The sequence below is a fragment of the Mesoplodon mirus genome (genome assembly GCF_964341445.2).
Source record: "Mesoplodon mirus genome assembly, chromosome: 14".
NCBI lineage: Eukaryota > Metazoa > Chordata > Mammalia > Artiodactyla > Ziphiidae > Mesoplodon > Mesoplodon mirus.
The window spans coordinates 19,473,278-19,498,896 of record NC_138990.1 but is presented as its reverse complement, the minus strand read 5'-3'; the positions used below and the strand labels follow the sequence as shown (position 1 = coordinate 19,498,896).

Sequence of the window (25,619 nt, the reverse complement as noted above, 5' to 3'; positions counted from 1 at the left end):
TACTGAAGCAGCCTCGGCTGTGAACTCTGCTGTATCAGAGCCAGGGTAGGGTCACAGGCAGGGGCACCGTGGGGTAAGATAAGAGGCAGAGTCCTCGTACGTGCACAGTGCCAGCCAGCCCTCTCCACGAGCTCCAGGCCACCACCCCACGCACGGCGCACCCACACCGTCCAGCACTCGGGTCCGGTTATATCCAGCCCGACCAGCAAAGAAAGGAGCGATGCGCATCTGCTTCCCATCCTCCCCTAGGGGAAAACACTAACATAGAGGTAAATACCTAGGACTGGGGTTACTGGTAAGGCGTGGGGCTTATCCTGAAGAAATAACCACTCACTCTGTTAGGCGTCACCGTGAAGAAGCATCTTTGATGTTCCACCTTCTGCCCTTTCTGTGGACTAAGCGAAAACGGCAGGTACCCTAAACCTCCCCGCCACCACACACCCCATGTGAACCACGGTATCATCATGAAGCACTTACACAGGCACAGCAGGACACGTCGCTGTACTTCCTCAGACCAGCGCAAAGACGTGTCGTGTTAGGTAAAAGAAGGTAGGGGAAATGAGTGGGGAAAAAAACCCGCTGTTACTGGGTGAGCAGTATCGCCCACACCACCCTCATCGTTAGGAAGAGTTAGGGCCACGTGCACGCGGACACCGTTCAGAGTGTCAGGTCCATGGGCCTGGCATCTCTGGCAATAGTCAGGACCACGTGCCTCATTCAGAGTATCAGGTCTACATTTATCACATCAACAAAACAGTCAGGTTCGCAAGCACGGCATCGTACGCGACAGTCGAGTCCAGTCCGGCCCCTGCTCTCGCAAAGGTCCAGAGAGACACTGCTGCTGGACCTCGTGATTCCAAATTTTAACCTCCTCTCTCTCAAGGGTCTTCTTTTCCTTCCCCCTTTTGAACAAAACCATCTCTGCAGTTATTTTCCAAATAAACTGGTTTCTTCTTTCTAAACTACTTAAGGAGAAGCAATAACCAGGGGGTCTTCTTTAGTTCTAGCCTCAGGCAAAAACACATCCAGCCTCTCCAGTAAGTGAACCAAATTGAGAGGAGACTAGATGTTTCCTTGAAATGAAACCACAACAAGGAGGGTGCCAGCTCTTTCCTGGTATAAACACCTTCTCTCTCTCACTCACAGGAGAAGTGGTCACCCAGGGGCCCACGGAAGGGGACTCGTCCTCAGGAAACACCACATGACCACACAGTCCCTCGACCTAACAGTTACGACTGTTCCTGCTGCCCTAAGGCTACAACAAAATGCCTCACCAAAGGCTTTGCTGTGTGTTGTCTTAAAACACCCTTGTCATCAGAAAGGAGAGGGAGCAAGCGCTGAGAGGGTCTCCTGCGAAGTTCTGGGAGGGACCGTGGCTGGGGCAGGGGGCGGGGGACTGGACGGGGCAGGGGGGACAAGAACTCGGGCTGGCCCCCATGGAATGGGCTGGCATCCCATTTGTCAGGGTCCATCTCCCCGTCTGCACGTCACCCCAAACCTCTATCCCTGAAGTAGGGAGGGGAGGACCCCTGCCAAGATCGCAGGGTCAGCAGAAAAATGACCAGCGGCTCACAGAGGATGAACAGTCCGCAGCGCTGTGACACGGAGACTCCCCGAGGGTGCTGGGTGAGAACCCTCTGTTGAAGACCTGTCACAGCCAGGAAACTCAAAGCCAAGGGAGATGGAGTGCAGGAAGAAGCTCCCACAGAACACTTTATCCCTGATCGTCAGAAGTTAGCGACACCGACTTTTCTCTTGACTCTTGCAGTTAAGCAGATAAAATTAAACCAGAAAAGAAATATTTAATCATGCCCAAAACACAAGAAGTTAAGAAGCGAAGGTCTGTTTTCCCTATACTGAGCATCTCTTATCCGTTCAAGGAGAACTTCCTCCACCAGGTCAATTTGCTTGTTTCTGTAGCTATTCAGTTCAGCACCTGCTACATGCAAGAGGGCACGAGGCTACTCAGCCAGCTCCACACCCCCCGGAGGAGACTGTTCTCTTGGGAGAGAATGAACAAACGCTTTCTACGTGCAGCAGTGTGAACGGGTCCCGCAAACGTAAGGTTAAGTCAAAGAAGCAGACACAGCAGTACCTTATGGTTCCATGCACATCAACCACAAACACAGCAAATGTAATGGATCGTGTTAGAAGTCGGGAGGGTGGTTACTCTTGGGGGAGGAGTGGTGACCGCAAGGGCCACCAGGCGCTCCTGGGCTGCCAGCTACGCTCTGTTTATTGCTGATTCGTGAGTGGGGTGAGTTCAGTTTTCAGAAATGTTCTGGATTTGTCATTTGTGTACTCTTTTGTATGCATGTCATACTTCACACACACACACACACACACACACAGAGGCAAGATTCACATGTGTTAAGATTTTCTTACTGACTCACAAACTATGCTAACTTCTTATGAATTTCAAATATACAGAAGCAGAAAAAATAGCTTACAAACCCTCTTGTACCTCTAATCCGGAGTCAACAGTTACTGACCCATGGCCCATCCGTCCCACTGGCCACCACCGGCCGCGACGATTTCGAGCCAAACTGGATACCGTCTGAAGGCAGCACTGACGGGATTTCCTAACAGACGGGGTGAGCGGTACGTGACAGGAAGGCAGCGGTCGCAGGACGCCAGGGCTTCTGTGCCCTGAGCAGAAGGGGGGACATATCCTTTCTCCCCCCGATGGAGAAAGGATACGGCTGTGGGTGGAACAGGCTTCGGGGGAAGATGAGGGACTCACAGGAGACCAGACATCCAATGAAATGCTGCACAGGGTCCAGGAGAAGAGTCTGACCCCCAGGCCTGAGGCTGCTACCCCTGCAGAGGCCTGTGTGCAAAGCCGCAGCCTGCACTGGCACCCAGAGCTTGGATTTGGGAGGGTTCCCACCATCCCCTGGATTGAGAAGGGTGGCTCCCTGTTCCTGCGTTGTTGGAACAGACAATACGGTTTATGCTGAACACCTACTTCCCTGCAGGGAGTCTGAAATCTCAGGTACATGCCAGGCAGAGGGTGCTTACATGACCAGCTCCAAATAAAACTCCAGGCACTGTCTCTGAGGAGCTTCCCTGGTGGAGAGTGCTGCACACGTGTTAGGACAGCTCACTGCTGGAGGAATTATGTACCTGACTCTACCACGACAGGACTCCTGGAAGTTTGTGCATGGATTCCTTTGGACCTCAACCCATGCGCCTCTTCCCTTTGCTGACTTTGCTTTGTGTCCTTCCTTGGTTGTAAATCACGGCTGAGGGCGCAGTCATAGAAGGAGCCCTGTGAGTCCTTCTAGGGAATCATTAAGCCTGAAGATAGTCTTGAAGACCTCCAATGCACAACTTTTTAAAATAAGTTTGCTAGGAATGGAAGAAGGGAAGTATCAAGATTTTAAAATAAAATTTTGCATTTATAGCCCCCAAATTAAAAAAAAAAAAAAAAGCTAGTGGGGAGGGAGGATGGGATTGGTAAAGTACAGTGTCCATATTTTTAAAAACAGCAATTCAGGTTGTACAAAAATTGCTGTTTTCTTTAAATTCAACTCTTTGTTTTCCTTAGAAAAATGCCTTCCATTCATGAAGTGACAGGGAAGCTGCATCTGCCTGGAGAGGAGGGCTCATCAACGATTACAAAGAGCTCCTTTTCATAGCAAGTTTTATTTTACCAAGAGATTAAGAACAGCTCCTTCTGGAGCAAAATTAATCTTTCTATTCCACCCTACATCTGAGGAGAGTCTGCATTAAAAAGACTAAGTGTTTAGTAATTGTTTAAATGAATGAGTTAGTGCAACTTCACGAACAGCATTTAAAGACACGAAAACAAAAGTCCGCAAACCGTGGCTGACATATGCCCCTTCCAATCCCAATGAACACAAACTGCATCTGACCAAAACCATGAGTACTTTTTCTTATTTCCAGTAAGAATGGATGGTAATATTTTTCTTTTCCGATTTAATTTTCTTTCTTTTTTGTAAACCACAAAGCAGCAGAAAAAATACATACATATTAAAATAAGGGCTGTCTCTGTTGTTATAAAGGGTGTACATAGAGAGAGATATAGATATAGATTTTTTTTTTTGCCAACACTCAAAACACTTTGGAAATTCTCCTTTAAAATTGCCAGGACATTCTTCAGAAGCAGCAAACAGAAGCTGAGTGCCACCCATGTGATGGGCTCTGTCCAAAGCCTGGAAAGGCTATGAGAATCCTAAAACAGTTAGCTCCCCAGAGTTTATAACCCAGTACAGAATTAACATAAGCATGCAACCATCATGTGGAAACTGCTCTCCAGGTAGCCATTAAAACAGCCCTAGCAGACAGCTCACAGGGCCAGACAAAAGTGGTCACGAAGAACCAGACGGTGTGACTACACCAGGGGACAAAGAAGCCACCTGAGGCAGGAGCCTGCAGAGAGGATGGACACAGAGGAGGAGGGCCACCTGGAGAGGTCAGAGAACAGCCGCTCAGGAGGGCAGGTGTGTGTGTTAAAACGTCTTCAGCATCTTTAATGAGAAGGGAACAAAGAAACCGTCATTCACCATGTAAAAGTTATATGCTAGACACTTTACATCTATTATATAATTTTAATTCTGACAAAAGCCTGTGAAGTAGGAATTATTATTCCATTTTACAGGTAAGGAAGCTGAAGCTTTATTAAACTGAACTCTAGGCCCCAGTCTACCAAAGGTGTTAACACTGTCTTACAGTAAAAGCCAGGACGTGACTATTAAATAAATGCGGCCGACTTTCGATGAGGCTCATAAACTATATATTCACTTTGAAAAATATTTATAGGCCTCAAACTTATGTTCACAGGAAAAAGGAGAAAAGTAAATAAATCATTTTTATTAGTTCAGTGACCATTCTAAAAACAAAAGCCAGAAATGTACTCACTCTTTCTAACCACTGGTAATTTTAAGAGACTCCTTTATTTTCTTTCCTAGAGGAATGTAGTTCAAGTGCGAAGAGCAGGTTTTACTATTATTTATTTATGATTAATGTGTGACACCTACAGTTATTTTTAATATTTTTTATTACAAAAAATGAGAATGCTATAAAACACGGTCATACCTCCAAGAGTTCTCTGTTGCAACAATACATTACTGTAATTTTCTTGGACAATGAAACCAATACTGTACAACTATTACATGTTTCTCCAAGTGCCCAACAAAACCAGAACACCCTGTTCAATTCATCAAAGATTTGAGTACCTACAACTTACTGGGCATTGTGACTAGTTACCTGGTGCTAGTTAGACCCCAAGTACAGGACACAGAGCTGTGCTCCCAGAGTGAAGTAGGAGATATCACAGTGCAATGAAAAGAAGATCAGGGTGCTATGCTGGCAGTGAGCTATGGAACTCTGGGCAGGTCAATCAATCACCTTCATAACATCGTGTTGTCATCTGTACATAAAATGAAGGCTTTTCAGTGTGAAAAACATACAACATATAAAGTATACAGCTCACCTAGTCTTAACCTTCCTCTACTTATTTATTTATGAAATAGACAAGAACAGGAGAATTTTCATATTTTGTAAGTTCCCAGTTACATTCTTAAATTAGAAGAAATCAATCCCAAACAGAAACACATTCTATCCTTGACAAGAACAAAAAATCTAATCCTTTACAATATCTCACTGTCATACCCTCACCAGCAGAGTTATCTTTAGAACACATCCACAGGTACCTATCTGCTGAGCAGTTTGGCTTAACCCTAAGTTAACTTCATATTACTTTTATTTTATTTTTTTTTATTTTTTATTTTTTTATTTTTTTGCATTACACGGGCCTCTCACTGTTGTGGCCTCTCCCGTTGCGGAGCACAGGCTCCGGACGCGCAGGCTCAGCGGCCATGGCTCACGGGCCCAGCTGCTCTGCGGCACGTGGGATCCTCCCCGACCGGGGCACGAACCCGTGTCCCCTGCATCGGTAGGCGGACTCTCAACCACTGCGCCACCAGGGAAGCCCCATATTACTTTTAGAGAAAGAAGGATAGTGGAAGAGGAGTAAGTTTGGGGGAGGGAAGGACTGGCAGTGTGGGATTAGCAGATGCAAACTAGTATAAACAGGCTGGATAAACAGCAGGGTCCCACTGTAGAGCACAAGGAGCTATACTCAATATCCTGCAATAAACCATCATGGAAAAGAATGTGAAAAACAATGTATATATGTATAACTGAGTCACTTTGCTGTACAGCAGAAATTAACACAACATTGTAAATCAATACTTCAAGAAAATTTAAATGTAAAATTAAAAAAAGAAGAGGAGTAGGCTTTACAGTCAGTCTGTTCTTGTGGCCCAGGTCCCACTTCTGTTCTTCCATCTGTTGTAGACGCAGCGGAGAAGGACATCCATGAATTCCAGCCGAGCCTGTACCACACCCAATGCAACGCCTGGCACAAGTCCTTACAAACTATCAGTTCACTTCATCCACTCTACACTTTATCACTGAAGATGAATTCTAGTATCTAGTGAACTTTTTTAAGAAGGAAGTATTAGAAATAGTACAAAACGCACCCTAGCTCTTTTGTCCATGCGCATTTGCTCTACACCAGGTGTTCTCAATGGGGTGACATCGCCCTCTAAGGGGATGAAAAGTGGTTCTAAGAGGTGTAGGAAAAAACCTACCACTTTTATGTATAAAGATACACGTACAGTACATGAGCAGATGTGTGCAGACTGTAAATTTTCATTGGGGTGATTAGGAAAAAAAAATCTTAGAAGTCTTCTTAGGGAGGTGACTGTGAAAATAAGGGTGTGATCGGTGTGGACACAGTGGGACTACTGGTTCTCAAAATTACTGCCCTATTTTTTAATTATAATAAATCAAAGCTTAATCAATTTCTAATTAACTTTAAGAACTTTTCTTCAAGGACTTGCCTTATACCAATATTACAATAACAATAAAGAGGTGCAACTTGTGACCTTTAACTATAGGAAGGCTGAGGAAGGAAGACAATTCAAATTAGGAAGCTGAAATCTCGTAACAAGATCATTCAAATTAAGTTAGAAGTTACTGAAGGTGAGAAAATGCCAGATAAGATTTAGCATCCCACAAACCTGTACAGCATTTCTCTCTCGGCAGCTAAGAGAGAGAAGGTAGTTCGTTAAGGCAGGTAAGAAACAGAAGATAAGGAAAGAGTATTTGGAAGAGGGGCCACACAGCCTGCTGCTGAAGCTGACAGCTGACACTGATGCATTGACCGCTCCCCTGACGACGGGGTCAGCCCCGTGGCCAGCCTGCCGGAGCCACAGGAGGCTGGGGGCCAGGAGCCAGGAGCAAGCTGTCAGGCCTGCAGCATCTAACTGGCCTCTGGGGACCAGAAGGAAGGGACGACGGATCACAGTCCACAGAGACCTCTCCCCCACTTCCTTGCGCTCTCACTTCTGCCCAGACAAGAGCACCACGTGGAGTACGTCGTGCCCCTCCCGCTGAACAGCGGTAAAGCTGTTAGGCCTCACAGGGCCTTGCTCTATCCCCGCAGTAAGGGGGTCTGCTCCTTCCTGCCCGAGCATGAACGCCCCAGGAGCGAGCACCCGTCTCCTCCTCCTCCGTGGACCCAGCTCAGACGGCACTCAAAGCCCATCAGAGCCATCAGACGTGCCCTACGTCGGGCCGCTTCTTCTGTGGCACCTGCCTCCCCAGCCTGACCACGGGCAGAGGCTAGGCTTTACACAGCTCTCACTCTCCCATCTCTAGGAGCATGGTGCCGGGAGTAGGGAGGGCACCCACCAAAACCTGCCGACCAGTGTCCTGCACCCCAGTGAGCATCAGGCCCAGCATCTTCCCATCCTCCAAGGAATATGCCTCAATCACCAATCACCAACACTTCAGCTGTTAGGACTAAAAGACAGTCTGCTCTGGCTGATCTGATGGGCAATAACCGCCCATCCCTTAGGGTCCAGACCATATCAGCTCTATCAATAAGCCGACTGAGAACCTGACATTTAAAATTGTTAATACTTTCAAAGGCTCTGTAAGTTGAGAATCGGAGATCTGAGTTTTAGTCCCTGAAATCCAACTAGCAATGTGCTCCTCAGCACGAAGGCTCAGTGTCTCTAAGCTGGAATCCTTCAACTTGCAGGTGTGAGGGGGTGGCTTCTTTCCTTATGGTCCATTAAAACAAGCGTTTTCAAACTTGAGGGTGCCTCTGAATCCCCTAGTGGGCTTACTAAAACCCAGAATTTTGGGCCCCGATCCAGCATTTCTGATGCAGGAGTCTGGGATGGAGCCTGAGACACTGCGTTTCTAACAAATTCCCAGGTGCGCCTGCTGGGAGACCACACTTTGAGAATCTACCACTTTGACCCCATCCTACGCCAGGAAGGCCTAGTGAAGGAAGGACCATGGGGCCAGTCCAGCCCAAAGACTGGACTGGGGGCAGTGATGGGCTGCAGCGAAACATCAGCCCACAGAGCACCATTTCATCTCCGTCTGCCATAAAGCATTCCATATTGTCTGCCTCTGTTCTCTCTGCATCACCCCAAGAGGATGAGCCCTCCTTTGCCCAAAGCAATTATCAAACACAAATAAGGGCACGGAACTGCATGGCAGTATTTGGGTATAAGGTGGTCCATCATCCAGACGATCAAGTCTAAGCTTTTTTAAGTTATATTTTGAAATATAAGCCTTTTTATATAGTTTTGACTTGTGAAACATGTAAATGATTCACACATTCAAAAATTAAATCAGGAGAAAAAGGAAACCCTATAAATGAATTAAAATAGAAACTGAAGCTAGTAGCTACATATCAAATTGATAAACCATACAGAGAAATTAGTATTTCAAGTAACTTCTGAATATAGCACTCTGTAAATCTGTCACAGATATAGCCTAAGGACAAAAACAGCTTCAGGGAAATAAAACTTCACTCCATGCCTACTGATAAGTGATAACATTGTTATTGTAATTCTGAAATGATTTTATGTTTATCAAAGGATAAAGCAGGGCTTCCCTGGTGGTGCAGTGGTTGAGAGTCCGCCTGCTGATGCAGGGGACACGGGTTTGTGACCCGGTCTGGGAGGATCCCACATGCCGCGGAGCGGCTGGGCCCGTGAGCCATGGCCCCTGAGCCTGTGCGTCCGGAGCCTGTGCTCCGCAACGGGAGAGGCCACAACAGTGAGAAGCCCGTGTACTGCAAAAAAAAAAAAAAAAAAGGATAAAGCAAACATATATATTATTTTATTAGGAACCAAGGTTTTTCAGGCTAGGAGAAAAGAGAAAGAAATATAAAATACAGAAGATTTTTAAAAAGTAAGGAAAAATTGATTTTAAAAAATATATTCCCAAGCTCTATCTACTAAAAGGGCCTAGAAGCAGAAAACCTCATCAGAGACGAGCACACTTAGCATCCAGATATTGGTTTCTAAATGCATTTCCCACTGAAAGGAACTAAGGCTCCTCAGAGGAAGGGATCCAGATTCTGGAAGATGAGCCTCAAATATCTACTTGTGCCAAAAAACAAGGAAATACTCAAAAACTAATGGGGTCCTATCAAAGGGCTACAGAAGCAGTCCTGAAAGAGCGCCCTCCCATGGCCAGATCTGGCATGATTTCATTAAATAATACTAACGGCAACTACAACTGATGGAAACACACTGGATAAAACTGCCCATGTCTACAGCAGTATCTAGAATAAGAGAGAAGACAAGAAAGGGTGGGAGTGGGTAAGAAAGGAAACTCTTCTTTACAGACTGATGCAAGCTAACAAGCCCAGAAGACGGACTCTGAAAACCACCCCCTTGCAATCCTAACTATTCACACAGCACCACCTGCTGATTACTTCCCAGTGCAGAGCCGAGGGCGCCCCTCGACGCTGGGGAACTCTGCAGTCGCCTCCTCCATCAAGAAGTCACACTGGCTTCACCAACACTGGGACCATCAGGATGGACACGCTCCCTGAGGTCACGCAACAGGAAGAGCCCAATGCCACCAAGGAGGTGTTCTCGCCAAAAAATTCTTATTCTGTGTCTAATCAAGCCTCGACCTAATTTCCAGTTTACAGGAAATACAGGAGGAGGTACAAGTTAAAGCACAACATGAGGAAACTATCAGACAAATCCAGAATGTGGGGTATTTTACCAAACAACTGGCTGAGCTCTTCCAAGAGTCTATTTCTCTTAAAAAAAAAAAAAAAAAAAAAGAGTAGGAGGGACATGGAGGTGCAGAGGAACTGATCTAGAGCAAAAGTGACTTAAGAGATAAGCGAACCGTCGTGTATATATATGTACCTCATGCTCTCTACCCAGTTATCAGTCGACGGATATATATAAAATGGAATATTACTCAGCCATAAAAAAGAATGGACTAATGCCATTTGCAGCAATGTGGAAGGACACAGAGACAGAGTGAAGTAAGGCAGAGAAAAACAAATATCATATGATATCACGCATATGTGGAGTCTAAACAAACTTTACAAAACAGAAACAGACTCACAGACATAGAAAACAAACTTATGGTTACCAAAGAGGATGATGGGGGGTGGGGTGGAGGATGATAAATTAGGTTTGGGGGGTTGACATAAACACACTACTATATATAAAACAGGTATACAACAAGGACCTACTGCAGAGCACAGGGAACTGCACTCAGTATCTTGGAATAACCTATAATGGAAAAGAACCTGAAAAGGAATATATATATATGTATGTGTATGTATAACTGAATCACTTTGCTGTTCACTGAAAACTAACACAACACTATAAATTAACTATGCTTCAATTTTTTAAAAAAGATCTTAAAAAAGAGAGAGAAGATAACCAAGTGTAATGCATAAACCTCCACCGGACTATGACTGGGAAAAAATGGTTAGAAAACCTTTCTCGCCACAACTGAGGATATTGAAATTGACAACATTAGGTGACAATCTGAAATCACTCATCCTCTCAGGTGGTATTATGATTATGACTGTATTTTAAGAGAAGTGTGCTCAAGTATTTACAAGTGAAGCATCTTGGTATCACAACAATACGCGTGTACCACACACACAAATGAAATGTTCAGTTGTTGAATCTAGCGAAGGGTAGAGAATGTTCGTTTTCTGAACAGTTCTGTAATTATGAACACTTTCTTAATAAAAAGTTGGGTGGGAATTATTAAAATGAAAACACAAAATTCAATTCTCAGAAACAAATCCTAAAGAGTTTATGGACCTCGAGTTGAGAATTACTGATCTAGATAATTCATTTTATTTATTTTTTTTTACCTTCCAGAGTGTTAAATAGAAACAATGTGATACCCCAACTGCAAGAAACAAACTCTCAGTCCCTTAAGCAAGATGGGAATAATACAAGTCTGACATTGAGACACAAAGATTGAAATGAAGGGGTTATCAAGAATTCAAACAACCAACTCAAGTATCCCTCAAAACGCATCACACCACACACATACACGCACACAGCAAACTGGGGAAATCTGAATAAGCTCTGTGGACTGTATCAGTGCCGACTCTCCGTGACTGCCTTGGTTCTAAGCCATGCAGGCAGACATATTTGCTATAATCTAACAAACACTGGAGTCCTGGTCAAATCCTTAGCTGGCTTTGTTTCGTGCAGGACTTCAGTTGTGACACTGTATTATAGTTACACAAGATGTTACCCCTGGGGGAAACTGGGTGCAGGGTACAAGGAGCTTCCCTGTATACTTTCCTGCAAATTCTTGTGAATCTATAATTATCTAAAAAACAAAAACAACACATTATAGATCTCATGTCCTGTGGTCTTGTCCAGTTTGAACACGTCCTTCGATCCTTCCCACCACCAATCAGATAAGTGACACGCTTTCTTTTAAAAGAACCCTTCAAAATCCTAAAGAAAATCGATTCTTAAAATAGTTCAAGCCCAAGAAGAAACATAAAGACATTTGTCCATCTCGAGCAAATAAATGCCTCCTTTCCAGACCCCTCAGTTACCCAGACAGCCCCCGGCACCTCAGCCCAAGGTGAAATGTGAATTTTCGGTCTGCTTTGTTTTCCAGGGTCACATCATCAAGCGCAGCAGGTGACCTGGACTCGGGGCAGCCGGCCTGGAGTGCGTTTATTCAGGGCTGCTGACAGCTGGGGGCAGAGCAGCCGGGCCTCCTCCCTCCCCACACCTGCTCTCCTCTGGCCTTCGGAACCTGAGGAGTAACCAGTAGCCTGGTAACTGCCTCTCAATTTCACCTAGAGAATAGGCTCAACCAGCAGGACGAGTCTGTGATGCTTCCTAAGGCTAAGCATCCACACCTTTTTGCTCCTGAGATGAAACTGAGTCGAGTCTGAAACCACGCAGGACCCCACTCTCAGCCACAGAACCCTCTACAACAGCCCCTCCTGCTGGAGCTGCAACAAGAAACATCAGCTGCAAATTCTCCCTCCTGCCAGCCTGCTCCCAGTTCCCACCCCGGCCAATGCCCTCAGCTTTGCAAGAAGAGCCGAGAAGCAGGCCCTTGATGTGGAGGGTGGGAGGCCTGCTCTCCAGGGGCCCAGCTGCACAAGCTCTCCACCCGCAATCACACTTGCTCGGGGCGCTGAGTGTGCCCCAAGCTACAGCACCAAGGTCACTCTGTAGAGAGGTCACTGCATGAAAACAGCACACAAGAAACAGTACTGAGAGGCCAACACAGTAAATGGTTGATTGGGTTTGTATTTTGTTCTGAAGACTCACCGTCTGGTTTTCATTTTACCTGAACACAGGGGTTCTGCATAATTATTTTTAAAGGAATCTTGAAAATGCACTTGTCCAACACTGCCTGACTTTTTTCAGGCAAGGAAACACCTCCTGTATGCAGCTCACCAGAAGTGTCTATTACGCACACGGGTACGTGTTTTACAGCCGTGCTCACAGAGAGATGATGGTGAGGAAACGCACCAGGGCACCAAGAGTGATGACTCTAGCTGGGAGAAGAATGAGGAGTCAACGTGCCTTCTTACTTTCCTATATTGCATACTTTTTTTTTAAGCAATGATCATACATTGCACAGGACATCCACAGAGCTGACAAGCTCACTTCGATGCCCTTGGAGATGTCAGCAGCGTGTTAGCCAGGGCAGCATGGGCTGAAGCCAGGAAAGAACCTCAACTCTCAGGGCTGGCAAATGCGTCATAGAATTCCCAAAGATGACGTTTAAAATGGTACCCCAAGTCTGGCAGTAACCGAGTCAGGAGGGTGCGGATAACTGTCAGACAACGCAGGCTCCAGCTACACCACCAGCCACCTGCACGGAAGCGTGAACAGAGGCCCGGTGGGAAGGGCCCCGATCGGTCCACGCACAGGGCACTTCATCAATAACCGGCTGTGGTATTTAAATCACAGGAAGTCAGAACTGGCGGCTCCTTCACTGCTCTGTAATCTTAAAATTAACATTTAACTGGAAAGAATCCAACGGGATCACTAGAACGCAACAGAATTGCCCAGGAGGTTAGAAGAATCTTCTGGCCAGCCAAGCAATGGTACTTTTCCATTATTAAAAAATGACAGAGAAAAGAGAGCAGTCACCGCATAAAATGTCACATCTTCAAATATCTGTATAAGGTTCTACCAGTTGCCCTGTGGTCCAGAGACAACATTTCTAATTCTTACTCAAACAATATGCATGCTGGCGATGAGCGTGTTACTAGAGACCGAGGGGAGAAGAGGGTGGAGAAGGAGCCCCTCGAGGTGATCAACGGCACACCTGAGACCAGTTTAGCCATTTTCGCCCACAATGGACCCCAGGCTTAGGAGACTGGGGCTTGATTTAAAGGCATCCCGAATCCTCACGGTTTCTGGTCAACTCACTCTAGAATCTGTGATATACGATGTAAATCTTATTCATAATTAGGCAAGTTAGAAGCAATCGTGGGCGGATAAAGTTTCAGATGAAAATAATTTAAAGTAAGATGGACTTGGCTCATTATAACCCGTGGCTTTTTTTTAATTAAATGTGGCCTCATGAGTACACGTACACGCACACACGCGGGCTCACACACACTTACCTTTCATTAGAGTTAATTTCTCCTCTTTCCCATCTAAAGCTACACAGTAAATCCTCATGTGACCATTTCAAAGACTATTTTTTGCTACTAAATTTTGCCAACAATCTGCTCAGCATTCTAGCAGATGTTTCTGTTTTCAAACCTCTGGGAACTTGGCTGTATCTGTTTTCCTTCCCCATGTTAAAAATAAAAGAAATGGCCCAAATGTAGCCCTAATACCCCAGAGAAGCTTTTCCCACCCACCAACCTCAACCTCCCTACTCAGGTGACCTCTGTGATCCCTTCTCAAATCTTTTCTTTGCCATTAGAGAAGATGTTTCCAATTATGGTCCATTATATTGTCAAGGATGACATCACTCAGATGTGTGTTTTTTTTTTTTTTTTTAAAGAAAATGCTACTGATTCCTAGTTACTTGGGACCCATCTGCAACAACCTCAGCCAGCTCATCTGCTGGCCCTTCTGAACCCATGGTGTCACATGAATGCAAAGTGCTTAAGATCGATTCTCCAAACACAACAATTCCTTTTAAATTGTGGGCTGGAGAGACAGGGGGATCCTTGTTTTTTATCTAACGATTTCTTTAAAAACACTTGTGACCCAAGCTTACCTCAGTAACATCCATAACTTTGATGGCTGCCAGCTGACCTGTTTTAACATGTCGACCCTGAAAAACAGAAAAAAGAAAGAGAATGGGCACGGCTGTTCTGCACAGTCATTAGTACAGAATGGCTGAAGTTTCGGCAAGTCACCTCTTCTGTACTTTTTCCCCAAAAGTGATGATGAAAGAGTCCTATGCTCTCCAATAGAACAGTATGGTTCTGCTGGTTTGTTAGACTCGTGAACCACACGTAATAAACCAAAGAATTAGTAGAACAAAGGAGTTTTGATAAAGAATCAATTCCCTCTTTCTTTCCCGGGCTTCATTTATGTATCATTACTTCTCAATCTGAACAACTTAAATAATGTTTTCTTCCATACATCAGGTTGATCAGCCTTCCCTTCTCAACATTTCACATGAAGGAAATGACCAAAAAAGTCTGGATATTATTTATTGTCAAAAATGTGTAACAGTCATTTTCCACTTATATACCCCCAATACCCATTACTTGATTTTACAAGAGTTATACTGAGAGTCTTCTTCGAAGCTTTCCTGTGATCCCAATGCAGGGAGGCTGGAGCGTAACTACTCGGAATAAAGGGGGTACACAAAGAGATGGGGGGCACAGAGAGAGCACGGTCTTACAGATGCGTCGTAATTCCCAGTCTAGAACCTAAACGTCTGTTATCCATTTATATCACGAGCATTTCCAACAAGCTTGACGCAGCTCTCCTGTCCCCTCCCCCAGACGAGAAGCGAGGGACTTAATCCCTACCCATCTTGCAACGCTCTGCTGGGCACCTCTCAGGAGAGCAACAAAGAGCTACCCTGCCGTCATGAGCACCGGCTCCTTAAGGGCTTTGTGGAACATGCTCCTGCTGCCGCAAACGTGAAACAGAAGGCACGTCCCCACAGTGTCCAAGAGCCGGCCTCGCTTGTGGCCTCGTGATGGGAAGAGCTGTGAACTTTAGAACCTGAAACCTGAGAAAAGCTCTCCACTTATTCTGGAGAGCTTGGGCAGGGACTCAAATTACAACTTGGACAAAACAGTTCCACGAAAATGACACTGAATTACAACTCTCTCTCAACTCTCTGCGGTCACAGCGGGATGGGGTCCAGCGCCGGCCCAGGAGCTCACCAAGCAGGGTTGGGCGACAGCCTAGACAGGGGAAAGCAGGACAAACAAAGCCCACAGGCCTGGAACCTCGTTCCAGCATCGCCCACCTGCAGAGCCCCCGTCCTCGGGCTCAGAAAGGTGGCCCCATCCTGTCATCCACAGTCAGACATCTGAAGATCTGCCTCTGCAGCGGGCGGTGCGGGGTCCCACGCGGGCCAGTCCCAGGAATCCCAATGCCAGTCCCCAAATGCCCTTCCAGACACCCAGCCTCCCCAGGCCCACTGGCCCTCGTGCCCACATCACACTCCCCTGCATCCCCAGAGCCCAGGGCACAGCCTGCACCACGGCTCTGTTCACAGCTGGGTGACTCTCAATCCTGAAAGGAACGTCACCCTGTCTGTCGGTCCCCACTCAGCACATGACGTGGCCCGAGGGGCCATCTGGCACGGGGAACAGCCCCACCATGGAGACAGCGGGGGCGAGGCCAACCCTGTGTCAGGAAATAGCCATCTGCTCACGGCACCTGGGCCCACGTGTCCAACTCGAACGGCCACGGTTTACTTACTCCCTGTCCGTCTCTAACAGGCAGCGTCCGTGGACGTGTCCACCTCTGACTCGCTCGTTTCAAGTTTCCACCCGTGGGTTCCAGGCTCTGGAAGCTCACCCTCCTGAGTGTGGTACCCACAGCTGTGCTCACACAGACACGGAGCCGATGACCCTCTGCAGCTGCAGGACAGAGCTCCCGGCCCGGCTCGGGAACCACGGCTGTGCCCACCCGGCATCTCCTCCACTCGGGGACCTTCGTCCCCCGTCGGTGGGGTGACAGCACTGTCCACGTCACAGGGGTGTCGGTAAGAACAACCGAGGGGCAAAGGACAGCACGTGGCACAGGGTCAAGTGCAATCCTGGTGATAAAATACGGCTGTACCTTGTTTCCCTCCATCGATGACAGGAGATGGATTTATTAGCACAGACTCAAGCAACCAGGTGACTATGACAGGCAACACAGTCCTGAAGCCAAGGTATAGCTTCCGAGAATCCAAGAAGAGGAGAACTTAAGAGGACAAAGTAACCCTTCAGGCCTTTCCACGTAAGGGACACGAAGACCAGCTCCTTCACCCCTGGTCAGCCCTCACATCTGAAAACAAATGCCCGTTACTCTTCCTGCAGTGGGGTTGTGTCCAAATTACCGCAGCAGACTTCTCGCGGAGGGAACCAAGCGATGAGAGGGAATGTCCAGAGAGTTGTCCAGCTTCCCCGCTTTTCAAGAGGGCAGGTGGTGAGACAGAAATGTGCCGGTGAGACGGGGAGGATGGAGGGCCTTCTGAGCACCTGACCCTCAGGAAACCCACAGGCCGACAGAAAACCCTCCCCGGATGTTTCTAAATTAGAGGCATCTTCCTTTTCTCCCTCAACGCCTGAACACAAAGCCACCGTGTATCCTTTCAGCCTCAGCAGTGTGATGCTGGTGTGAAAGCTGAGGGTCGTGGGTTCACTCTATTTGTTCACACGTAGACTGAGACTCCCTCACTGAGGGAGGTTGGAATTAGGATCTAACAACAAGTCATCATTTCTGTGTTGAAGGACAGCCCACGCAAAGGCAGTAGCCTTCACTAACACACACCAGGCCTTTCAGAATTAGGGCCATTTGAGTTGAAATTTAAATCAGGAAACCAAGAATTCTCCTTCCCTCCCAAGAATCAAGACAACATGCTGGAAGAAACGAATCTGGGATGGGCGGCCTTGGACTCTCATTCCTCCGCCACCTCAACTGCTGTAATTTCCTTGGAAAAGCTGCTTAACTTCTACAAGCTTCCTAAGGTCCCTGTGGGATCCAGTGTGCTAAGGCACCTAAAGCCCCTTCTAGAATAAGGCAGGCTATAAATAAAGCGCACGGCGTCACCACCCAGGCATCACCCCCGGCACCCAGGGGACGGCCTTCCTCTCCCCACGACCGGAGAGCCATGCCGAGTCCCTGACCCTGCTCCCTAGCTCCACCTGCAACCATCTCAAACCCAGTCAGTGGCGGCCCATTTCTATTTTCAAAAGGCTGGCCAATACAGTGGGGTGCTAAAATAATGTACTTCTCTAACTGTTTTTTTTTTAAAGAAGAAGAAAAAAAACAAAACCTCCAAATGTGAAACTAACAGAAGTCATAACCTATGCGCTGAGTTGGGCCATCTTTGTGTCAAGGAACCAAAAGGGCCAACAAAATAGCCTGAGGAGGAAAGCTCCAGCCGAATGCACCGAGTGTTAATATGTGTGTGATCATGTGCAAAGGAACAAACTTCGTGGCACCTGATTCCTATCTGGTCTTTAAATGAGGAAAATGCATATTTCTCTTTTTAAAAGGAAAACTCAAACTACCCTCAGCAGGCGTCCAAGCTGAGGAAAATGCCCTAATTGTCAACTCTCCTGCACGTTTCTGAGTCGAAATTGCCACCTTGCATTTGCAAATACGTATTGCATTTATGACACAAGTTCCAAGAAGGAAAAGAAAGGAAAACACACACCACCACATGGTTTTAAGATGCGGGCACTGGGGCTTCCCTGGTGGCGCAGTGGTTGAGAGTCCGCCTGCCGATGCAGGGGACACAGGTTCGTGCCATCCCACATGCCGCGGAGCGGCTGGGCCCGTGAGCCATGGCCGCTGAGCCTGCGTGTCCGGAGCCTGTGCTCCGGACAGGCCACAACAGAGAGAGGCCCACGTACTGCAAAAAAATAAAAAAAGATGCGGGCACTGTGGCAGCCTGTCTGTCTGCCTCTAATGAAGTCTGTCTGCAAGCCACAGAGAGGAGCCAACGGCAGAAGGAACAGCATTCAAGGGAAGCTTTTAAATCCCAAGAGAGATGGTGAGGTTCCTATCTTCCTAATTTTCCACTATCGCCAAGTACTAGGAAGCTACCTCACGCTGCATAATCTTTACCTAGAACCCCAAGTATGCTTGGGGTAAGTATGCTCGCTGGGATGGTGCTCGTGATTGTGTGAAATGACTGAACACAACTTCTATGTTTACGTTTTCACGCAGAAGCAAGAAGTCTAAAACTTAATGTACCCTTTCTGTACTCTTGCATTATTTCAGTGATATTTATGTTACTTCCTTTAGGCATCCAGAGTCCTCCTATCCCTGACCCAGAGAAACAAGAAACGAACTAGTAAACCTTTTTTATCTTAACTCTTCCAATTAGCAAGACAAAGCACTTAAGCCCTTTATCTCTGTGACTGAAATTGTGAACTCCTTAAAAATTTTTTTTTCCAGAAAACAACTGAGAAGGGAGAAATCTTTTGCGAAGAAGAGTTCAGTGGCACATTCTTACTGCCCCTAAAACTTAAAATATGCCTAATATTGGCCCTGAAAGAAAAACTATTTTTGATATTTTGTAGTGCATAAAAGTCTAGGTTAGGGTAACTGAAAATCAGACCCAGCAGTTCTCAATTATCATGGTGTCTAATTGGTTTGCAAATATTAATTTCATTTTTTCTGGTCAGGGATCATGATTCATCTGTTCTTACTACAGTTCTTGGAACTTCCTCTGTTCCACAAATATTTATTGAATAACTGTTATGTTGCAAGCACTTTGCTGGACCGAAAAAAACCCAGTATGCTCACTGGGAGGAAACATTCCGGGGTCTCATCCACAAGAGGAAACTCAGGCAGCAAAGTCAGGGAAGGGGATCTCTTGAGTCTGTGACACTATGAGCAGCAGGGAAACACACCTTAGGGATGACAGGTATCTTCTTGCCTCCACAAGCCTGAACTTGTGTGTGTGCACCCACAGCCTGAACTCCAGCAAGGACACCTGGAGACAGGCCGTGAGGACAGGACACGGGGCACCAGGATGTCCCCACTCTTGGGACATTTAGTGAACAAAGAGCTTTGTGTGTGTTATCCTTTACTCCTCACACAACCCAGCATGGGTACCGTTATCCCCATTTTACAGATGGAAAAAGTGAGGCTTGGAGAGGATTAAGTTAACCGGCTCAGGACTCACACGCAGACCTGTTCCCTACACCAGGCTGTGGACCTTCAGAGAGAAAGGACCGCAAGTATCCTATTGAACCAACTTCCAGAGGGGATGCCAAGGCTAGTGTTCTACAGCTTAAGTACCTTAAGTGATTATAATCAAACATGGCAATGCAGTAGCCAATAATAAAAACTGCTTTTCAATCCCTGGCCTTTCTCGCTCATGAGAAATCAGCAAAAGTCAATGAAAGAACATCCCGAAGGAATTCTCTTGGGAATCTGAAGGTATGTGAGTACAGTATTGGAGATCAGAATGCTTTTGCTTTCTGCTGAGTTTAATCTGAAAGAAAACTTTTCAGATTAGCTGCCTGAAATTGGCTTTCTATTTGCTTAAGAGCAAAGCCCATCAACGCCAGCCTCAGTAAGCAGAGGGCTGGCTGCACTTCACCAGTGGCCAGGACACGCCCTGCACGGTGAAGAGACAGCCCACCACCCCTGCCTCAGGGAGCTGGTGGCTGAAGGCTGCAAAACCGTCCACGAGAAGGAGCAGTACATGGTGACAGAAAAAACCACTACTCTGTAGCAGCAACACTCAGGAAACAGGACAGGGTGAAGCCAAGGGCTCTGGGTGACACGAAGTGCCTTTAAAGGTAGAGTCAGGGACTTCCCTGGTGGTCCAGTGGCTAAAACTCCACGCTCCCAATGCAGGGGGCCCGGGTTCAATCCCTGGTCAGGGAACTAGATCCCACATGCCGCAAGTAAAGATCCTGCATGCCACAACTAAGACCAGGCGCAGCCAAATAAATAAATACTAAAAAAAAAAAAAAAAAAAAAAAAGGTAGAGTCAGAAAGACATCACTGTGAGGGCTGCAGGGGGTCTGCAAGGACTGCCTGGTAGCCCCAGATATTTCAGGGGGCAGGAGCTGGACCCCCTGAGATCTGAACTGGAACGCATCCTTACCAAATCCCAGAAAGGGACACGTGTGCAGGCGTCGCCACGCTAGGGGAAGGGGGGAACCCTGTGATTCAGACCCAAACGTGAGACTTCTGTAAGTAGAGTGCAGGAATCCATGACTTTTTAATCCCATCTCTAGTGATTCTTATGTATTCCAAAGTTTGCAAATCACTTCTCCGCGCTTATATGATGAGAAAGCCCAAATTCAAGTTCTCATATCCTTTCTGGACTACATAGTATTTGTTACCATCAAGATATGCACAGGCTGGGCTTCCCTGGTGGCGCAGTGGTTGAGAATCTGCCTGCCGATGCAGGGGACACGGGTTCGAGCCCTGGTCTGGGAAGATCCCACATGCCGCGGAGCAACTGGGCCCGTGAGCCACAACTGCTGAGCCTGCGCGTCCGGAGCCTGTGCTCCGCAACAAGAGGGGCCGCAACAGTGAGAGGCCCGCGCACTGCGATGAAGAGTGGCCCCCACTTGCCACAACTAGAGAAAGCCCTCGCACGGAAACGAAGACCCAACACAGCCAAAAATAAATAAATAAATTTAAAAAAAAAAAGATATGCACAGGCTTCCCTGGTGGCGCAGTGGTTGAGAGTCCGCCTGCCGATGCAGGGGACACGGGTTCGTGCCCCGGTCTGGGAGGATCCCACATGCCGTGGAGCGGCTGGGCCCGTGAGCCATGGCTGCTGAGCCTGCGCGTCCAGAGCCTGTGCTCCGCAACAGGAGAGGCCACAGAGTGAGAGGCCCGCGTACCGCAAAAAAAAAAAAAAGATATGCACTCACTGTCTTAGCTGAGGTTTTGGTGTGAGAAGGTCAGACTCGTAGCAAACATGTTCCAACAAATGTCAATTGTGTGTGTCACAAAAACATATAACTATGTTCTGAAATGTCCAAAAGCTCAAAGAACAGGCAAGCCTAGTTCATCAAAATGGTTGGTTTTACAGATGAGAAAGTAAACCCAGAGAGCTAAAAGGGGACCATTTAGTGGTTCAGCCAAACCTGGCCTGTCAGTTCTCTCCCCAGATGTCTCACTCACATCACTGACAGTTTAACTTAAAAATTCCAGGGCTTCCCTGGTGGCGCAGTGGTTAAGAATCTGCCTGCCGATGCGGGGACACGGGTTCGTGCCCCGGTCCGGGAAGATCCCACATGCCGCGGAGCGGCTAGGCCCGTGAGCCACAACTACTGAGGCTGCGCGTCTGGAGCCTGTGCTCCGCAACAAGAGAGGCCGCGACAGTGAGAGGCCCGCGTACAGCGATTAAAAAAAAAAAAAAAAATCCAGTGGGCAAGGGAGATGACAGACCACAAAAGATTTTTAGGGCAGTGAAAATGCTCCCTACAATACTATAATGATGGATTTATGTCATCATATATTGTCCAAACTCACAGAATGTACAACACCAAGAGTGAACTCCAATGTAAAGCGAATGATTATGATGTGTCAATGCAGGTTCATCAGTTTTAACACCTGTACCATTGGGGGGGAGGGGTGCTAATAATGGGGGAGGGTTAAGCAAATATGGGAACAGGGCTGTATAGGAAATCTCTGTACCTTCCTCTCAATTTTGCTGTGAACCTAAAACTGCTCTTTACAAAAGTCTTTTAAAAAATGTTTTAATTCCAATTATAATTCCCCCTTTTATGTCCTTGTTTTAAAGGGCAAACATGAAACCGGCCTGACCATGTGAGGGACAGCATGAGCTCAGCACCAGGCGATGCACTGACCACTTTCTAAGGTTCCACGTCCATCCACCCCAAAGGCAAAGACCAGCTTATCTGGTTCTGCACGATAAATCCCAAGACCACAGACCCCACTCATGAGTGTTCTTTTCCAGGAAGTGTCCTCAAAAAAATCCAAAATGTAACCAGAGGGAGAGGGTGTGTTACCCAGACAGCACCCCATGAGCCATGTAAGATAAGGAGCCAGGTAATTAACCTGGGAGAGAGACAGCTTAGAGCACTTCCGGAAGGAACTCAGTCTCCTAACCACCTCCTGACACCAGAGTAGGAATAAGGGCGACAGGATACCAGTGACACACACTTTCTGATCACACTCCTCCTCCAAAGCCCAGACCCAGTGTGAGGCAGGCACTTTATCCTTGTAACTACTATTTATTATTATAATCAAGATCTGTTCACCTGCTTCTCCCTCCGTTCCACGTTCCGGGCTGTGGATGAGCAGGAAGAGAGAGAAAGCACAGGAACATGTAAGTGTTATGAGATCAAGACTCGTGATTTAGTCAGAGAACCACGCTTCTATTCCCTGAAGTGTTTAAAACCAAGACCTCCATGTAGAATTCTGCCTTTCTTAGGTTGGAGCTGCCTCACCCTACACCAACACTCCCTTGAAAGGAATTTATGCCTCAGTAGCAGAGAATGTGCAGACTTTTAACTTCTACGAAGTATGAAACAGCCAAAACCAATAGCAGGGTTAAGACCCCCCACTACCCAGCGCCCACCCCCAATGAACGAGTCTTTTTTGTTGCACAGCTGAGTTAGCAGGTAGTAAAAGTGAAATAATTTATGCAACACATCTTTTTTTTTCTTTAAGAGATCAATCTGGATGGAAATCTTTCTAAAGCCTGCAATCTTGAGGACACTGAAGATGCTTTTCCTAATGGCTCAGGGAAAACATTATGAGCATCAATTACCATCCTGTCCTTGCACTTAAGTGACAGCCGCAGGGAATATTACATCAGGCAGCAACATTCTGACTCCAACGAAGAAAGCGCCCAGTCATCTGGGCTCTGCATGCCTGTTCTGTCACTTTCGGTTGTGTTCTAGAACAGATATGGGGGCGGAGGCGGGGGAGGCTGACCAGACAACAAGCTAAGTTCCGGTTAGGTGAGCGATCACTGCAGCAAACACCCCCTCCTGTTGCAAAGTGGAGACAACCTGGATGGGCGCGTGAATGAAAGGGCCCGAGGAAGAGGCACTACCGTGAGCGCTTAGGAGTGATTCCCTCAAAGTGGGTGCATGCGCGCGCGCGCGCGCGTGTGCGTGTTCGTGTGTGTGTGTGTGTGAGCACGCGTGTGCACGTGCCTGGGCAGTGGGTGGGCAGCTGCTTTATAAAGACACCTGGTGCAGCTGCATTAAAAAAGACGGTGCCCCTTCCAAGGAGGGAGCAGCCCTGCGGTGCAGCACAGATGCGAGCCAGTGTCTGGGCTATGGCGTCAAGTGTGAGGAATTACGCTGTAAGAGGGAGACCAGCAAATTAAAAAGCACCAATAGTAAAGGGCCCACAAACACAAGGAAGGACAAAAACTCAGCATATCCATTCTCACGTTGATAGTAAAAGAAAAGGCATTGGCAAGTCTTCATATCAAAGCATCAAAAACAATGGAGATCTTGGATTCTGCAAGCGTCTATATTAACATTTATTACACACTTGCAATTGCCTTTTCCTCTACTCACCAGAAAAACCCAACTGACTTCAGATTGAGCAATTTTAGTTTAAAATAACAAAAAAAGGTTTAACAGCAGGAAAAAACCTCCAAACCCTTTACCAGAGGTAAACCTATGTATGAAGCTATTCTTCTACCTTAGCCACTGAGAGATAAGGCACCACATTCCACAGCTGAGCAGTCAAATCTGGCAACGCTAGACCTGAAACCAAAAATGTGATGCGGACAAGATAAATTCAAATACTGTCCTCCTGAAGGTGAGGTGATTCCGCACTGGATAAAAGAAAACTGACCAAGGGAGACACACACACGACCCACGAAACACACACTACCTACTTACGGGCTCCCACGGCAAGAGCTGCACATAAAATACGTTCTTTTCATATTTGCTGACTATCTGAACCCACTAAAAATAATGAGTCCACCTTTTTCTTTTCTATGTTATCAATATTTTTATGATTAAAACTTCTGTTAATACTTTTCGAGGAGAAAAATAAGAAACTATTTTTTCATTAGTTCCTTTGTATCACATATTAAGATGTGTAAATACTGCATAATGGTGCCCAAAGCAGGCATGGGAGTCAGGAGCCCAGGAGGGAAGCCCCACTCACTCCAGCGCACACCAAGGGTGACCTTGGGCCAGTTCCTCAACCTTTTCTGGACACCTCTGTCTTCCTCTGTAAAACGAGGGTAAAGGGCTTCCCTGGTGGCACAGTGGTTGAGAGTCCACCTGCCGATGCAGGGGACACAGGTTTGTGCCCCAGTCCAGGAAGATCCCGCATGCCGCGGAGCGGCTGGGCCCGTGAGCCATGGCCGCTGAGCCTGCGCGTCCGGAGCCTGTGCTCCGCAACGGGAGAGGCCACAGCAGTGAGAGGCCCGCGTACTGCAAAAAAAAAAAAAAAAAAAAAAACAGGGGTAAAAACAACTTTCTGCAGTAGGACCTGTTAACTATAAAAAATGAACACCTGGTAGCAGGCCTGGTCCTGGTGGACAGCACCGTGACTGGAGTGGAGGGACTGCAGTGGGACCACAGAAGGGACCAGCATCACCTGTCACAGCATCTGAGAGACCAGCTTTAAAAGCAGGAGAGTCCTCTAAAGAACCACAGGTCGCTAGATGTTTCCCTCCAATGTGAGATACCTTCCAGGGGGGAAAAGATAAATCTAGTTATACAGACTCTACAACAAAATACTAAATGTGTTTATTCGTTCAGACTTGAAACAAAATATATAACCAGAATTTTTCTCTTGAGACCCATACAAATTAATAGCACTTGGTATATAAGTATATCAAGTATGTATACACATATAAAACTAGATATTGATATATTGGATATTGATATATTTTCTTACTCACTTCAAGTCACATACCACGTCCCATTACTTTAGTTATTGTAAGAGTAACGATCCCTGTTTATCTATAATATAATTCTCAGTCTGAACTCCTCTCTCTTCAGTCTTCCCTCGGCAACAGGCAGGGTGACCACAGTCCCCTATTTCAAACTAGGGAATCCTGTCTTTACTTTTTTATATAGTTTTAATTCTTGAATTGCTCAAATGAGGAGGTAAGAATCAGGGAAAGGAGCTGGGCCACGCGTCTGACCAGCTGGGGAAGCACGTGTTACACCAAAA

At 46.8% G+C, this 25,619-nt stretch overlaps 1 protein-coding gene across 50 annotated transcripts in view; it reads right to left on the bottom strand.

The window, feature by feature from the left end:
* Nucleotides 1–25,619, bottom strand: part of MAP4K4 (mitogen-activated protein kinase kinase kinase kinase 4) — a 179,126-nt gene that overhangs the window by 81,226 nt on the left and 72,281 nt on the right. For all 50 annotated transcript variants that reach the window (XM_082642878.1, XM_082642889.1, XM_082642911.1 and 47 more), the window contains one exon: nt 14,554–14,610. In XM_082642878.1, coding sequence (XP_082499004.1) covers nt 14,554–14,610 — 57 coding nt within the window. The remainder of the gene's footprint in view (nt 1–14,553; nt 14,611–25,619) is intronic.